Source organism: Macrobrachium nipponense, chromosome 9 (assembly GCF_015104395.2).
Source record: "Macrobrachium nipponense isolate FS-2020 chromosome 9, ASM1510439v2, whole genome shotgun sequence".
NCBI lineage: Eukaryota > Metazoa > Arthropoda > Malacostraca > Decapoda > Palaemonidae > Macrobrachium > Macrobrachium nipponense.
This window is the reverse complement of record NC_061110.1, coordinates 107,564,655-107,568,577: the sequence shown is the minus strand read 5'-3', so window position 1 is coordinate 107,568,577 and position 3,923 is coordinate 107,564,655. Positions and strand designations below refer to the sequence as shown.

General features: G+C 37.3%; 1 protein-coding gene across 1 annotated transcript; it reads right to left on the bottom strand.

The window, feature by feature from the left end:
* Window positions 1-1,061: 1,061 nt before the first annotated feature.
* LOC135218201 (protein fem-1 homolog A-A-like) lies at window positions 1,062-2,276 on the bottom strand. The gene is made up of 2 exons (XM_064254352.1): window positions 2,266-2,276; window positions 1,062-2,130 (listed from the first exon to the last, which is right to left on the bottom strand). The coding sequence occupies exons 1-2, from the start codon at window positions 2,274-2,276 to the stop codon at window positions 1,062-1,064; spliced, it is 1,080 nt and encodes a 359-aa protein (XP_064110422.1).
* Window positions 2,277-3,923: the final 1,647 nt, after the last annotated feature.

Here is a 3,923-nt window from a genome sequence, read left to right as displayed (position 1 = left end):
ATAATTTCTTCTAGGAATTAATACTCATTCGTGCCATGAAAATGTTCGAAAATTGAGTTCAATTAGCAAAATTAATCTAAATCATACCTAAGGAATATTCTCATCAAAATTGATTGAGTTATTTTCGATGGCTCACTGTATTCATACAAATATTAACGCTCGTTGATGAAACAATTTCTTTCTGAACGATATATCAATAGAATGCTAACGACGATTTAAACTACAACATAAAATTGAATCAAGACAAAATGAAAGCGTGTATTAAACTTCATTAACCTTTATGAACAAGTACAAGGGAAGCGCAGGAATAAGCATGACAATTTCCTGCATCGTATCATTCGAGACATTCAGATATTCCCAGCCTTATATTTTCCTAGAGTTTACCCTAAGCTGGGAGATAGGTCCAAGTATTACCTTGATTATCATAGCATGCTTCTTATGCTATAATTCATAAAACCATAGTCGATAAAAAAAAATTATTAGAAACTCTACGTAATGATAGTTGCCCCTCACAATTTACGTGAAAATCACCCACCCAGCTTTAGTTTCCATATATAAACTACAAAAATTCAAAACGACTATTTTCTGGGTGTATTCATAGAGGAAGATGACTATACTTGGAAACAGAAACAGACAATGTGAGTTTGGGGATCTATATTTAAGACAGTTTAAGAAAACAAAACCAACACAAAGTAGACAAATATCGACATCCAATTTCTTTCATTCTCTTCCATATAAGAAGATCCTTATCAAATCAATAGATTCTTTAGTGAGTGAGGCTCTATAAAAAGATATAGATCATAACATAGTTTACATGCAATTTAAATACAATTAGTACATGTTAGCAAATCTACGAGGTTATACATAAATATGTAATCATACTTATCACAGTCAATATCATATCAAAACATAGTGTGTGTGCTTGTATGTATGTACGTATATATATATATATATATATATATATATATATATATATATATATATATATATATATATTAATATATATATTATACATGAGGTACATCATGTAACAGAAATCCAATATTACCAATTACACCACATCAGTGCATGTCTACAAACTTCACAAGTCTGGAAGGCAAGACATCCTTGTAAGGAATCCCATGTCTCCGAATGCTCGCTGCAGCCAGGCATTGCAAAGAGGTGTGACGAACAACATTCACCAGTTGAGAGACAGGCTGCCCTCGGGAAGCTCTCAAAGATGCAAAAGTTTGCCCCTGACTATTCATTGCGTCTAGGTGAACCCCGCCCGACAAGAGGGCATCTACCACACCTTTGGGACACTCTTTATTCTTGGCGAGTTCGTGAAGGGCCGTGTTACCATCACGACCAGTGACACTAGGATCAGCGCCAGTCTCCAACAGAAGGTCTACGACTTCTGCCCTGTTGCTGGCAGACACCGGCTGTATAAAATTGTCAATGTCTTTAAAGTATTCTGAGCAAGAGTAATGAAGAAGGGCCGCGCCCATGTAACCTCTAGGCTCCATCTTAACTATTTTATGCAGCGCCCGTTTAAATGTGTGGCACTGATGGTCAGTGATGTCGGGCTGTAATCTTACAAACGGCACTAATAAATGCAAGACTATATGGATGAACTGGTCAAGGTGGCATACGTGACTCCTCTCTCTGTAGACGCCGGTACAGTTTAATTCACAAATAATGAGCTCTGTTTCCTCGATACATTTTTCAAATGCAAGCAAAAATTCCTCAAAATATTCCTTAGGCTTATAAATATTTCCACGGGCGTCCTTAGTGTTTGTCATTTGTTTAAAAAATATAATAAATGACTTGAAGTGAAACAGTCGATTATGATCTAGTGGGTTTAAATGATTTCTTTGCATATCGATGGCGTGAACAGTCAAGTTGATGCATCGTTTAAAATCAAGGCGAGTTGCGTAATCAAGCCCTGTTCGCCTTATAATCCTCAGTGTGTCCAAGTGTCCATAGCCTAAAACCCTTGCCATCACGAGAAGAGCCTGCTCTTGAACTGCATCACCATCTAGTCCTATATTTTCTAATTGGTGCAAAGTGACGACTTCGCTCAGCTCCTCGTGTGTAGGGGATGACAAACTATCCTCAGCTTTCGGATAAATCAAGACACCATTCACGTACCTGGAAACATATTGATTCTTTTAGTTTAAACGAATAAAAAGAAGAGGAATATGAAGGTGCTAAAAATCACATGAAAAAACTTATGTTGTTAATCAGTCATTGAGCAAATTATAAAAGCTGTCATGAACAACTTACCTCATACTCATTGCTGCTTTCCAGTAATATATAGCAATTTAGCTTAAACGAATAAAAAAATATCAAGGTGCTAAGAATCACATGAAAAAACTTCTTATTAATCAGTCATTATGCAAATTATAAGAGCTGTCATGAAAATCTTACCTCATACTCATTGCTGTTTTCCAGTAGTAGATAGCATAAACATAGTCACCCCGTCCGATTGTAAATGGAAGCGCCCAGTACCTCCAGTGCATCGGCTTTCTCTCTCACAGATACCAGATCTGCTCTGGTTACTAGACGCTCCACCAAGTCTATATGACCAAGAGAGCTCGCAGAAATCAAAGGCGTTAATCCTGTTAAAGGATAAATAACCCTGAGAATCAAGGAATCCATGGCGCTCTTCTGTTTCATTTTGTCAGTGATCACGTGAATCCACTCAAAAAGAAAATATTCGTAACGCTGGAACAGATTTACATCTTGCAATCAAAACCTAAAACTAGGAATTCCTAAACCAATAAAAAAATATATAGCATAAAATATAATAAAATGAGCCCATAAAAACGCCAAAATATAGAAAGTAAGTACTTTATATATTTTGGCGCTTTTATGGGCTCCTTTTATTTGATGGAATTATGTTGTAACACAACAAATTTACCAGTCAAATAGCATAAAATATCAATCAACATTGCACATGTAAGCAATGGAAACTAGGTCGGTCAATTTCTGGACAAGATGAGTTCTGAATACGAATAAGAAAAATATCTAAGAACATTCAACTTGAAACCGAAGAATTTTCAACAAGACCTACCTGAGTCGTCGGCATCCATTCGAGCCTTGTGATCCAGCAAAAGTTCCGTTACAGCCAGATGACCTGCATCTGCAGAGGCGTGCAGTGCGCTTTTTCCTGTTAGATCTTTCCTGTTCACATCAGCGCCAGCATCCAAGAGGTACTTCACGATTTTCAAATGACCATTGACGGAAGCGAGCATCAGACTATTGATGCCCTGATGATTTGCGGCCTCAATGTCTGGGGGAATGAACAAAAACATAGAAGAATATGTATAACTATATTTCCGAACTCTGGATAAACAATACGTACATGGCAGTAGAAAACCAAAAGTAGCACTTGACCTAAGCAAGCTACAGCGAATATTTGCCTAAGTAATAAATAAGTGAATATGGTAACGCTTATATAAAATATTAAGAATAATAAAGTAAAAACTCACCTGCTCCGTGTTCCACAAGAAGTCTGACAACAAGAAGTGGCCATTTGCGCATGCTGATCGCAACGGTGAGCTATGGAAACTCGTAACGCCATTTGGATTAGCCCCTTTGCAAAGGAGAAATTCAACTACCCAGGAGTGGCCTACATTACTAGCACACCATAAGGGAGTTACTCCACTTGCAATAAGACTACCCTGGATTGAAACTGCAAAGAAAAAGAACAGATGTCTAAGTATATACGCCTGATGTTGCAAATGACGAAATAATCTCATTAAAACTGATTAAGTTTTCAGAGGCTTGTGAAAGCCGTCTATTGATGTACAATGAAAATGACATACCTGATCCTACTTCTTCTATATCTGCGCCTCTGTAGTCAACAAGAATCGTGACACAGAATGTATGTCCAAGAAGAGCAGCCGTGCACAATAAAGAATTTTCTCTCTCATTGGCCT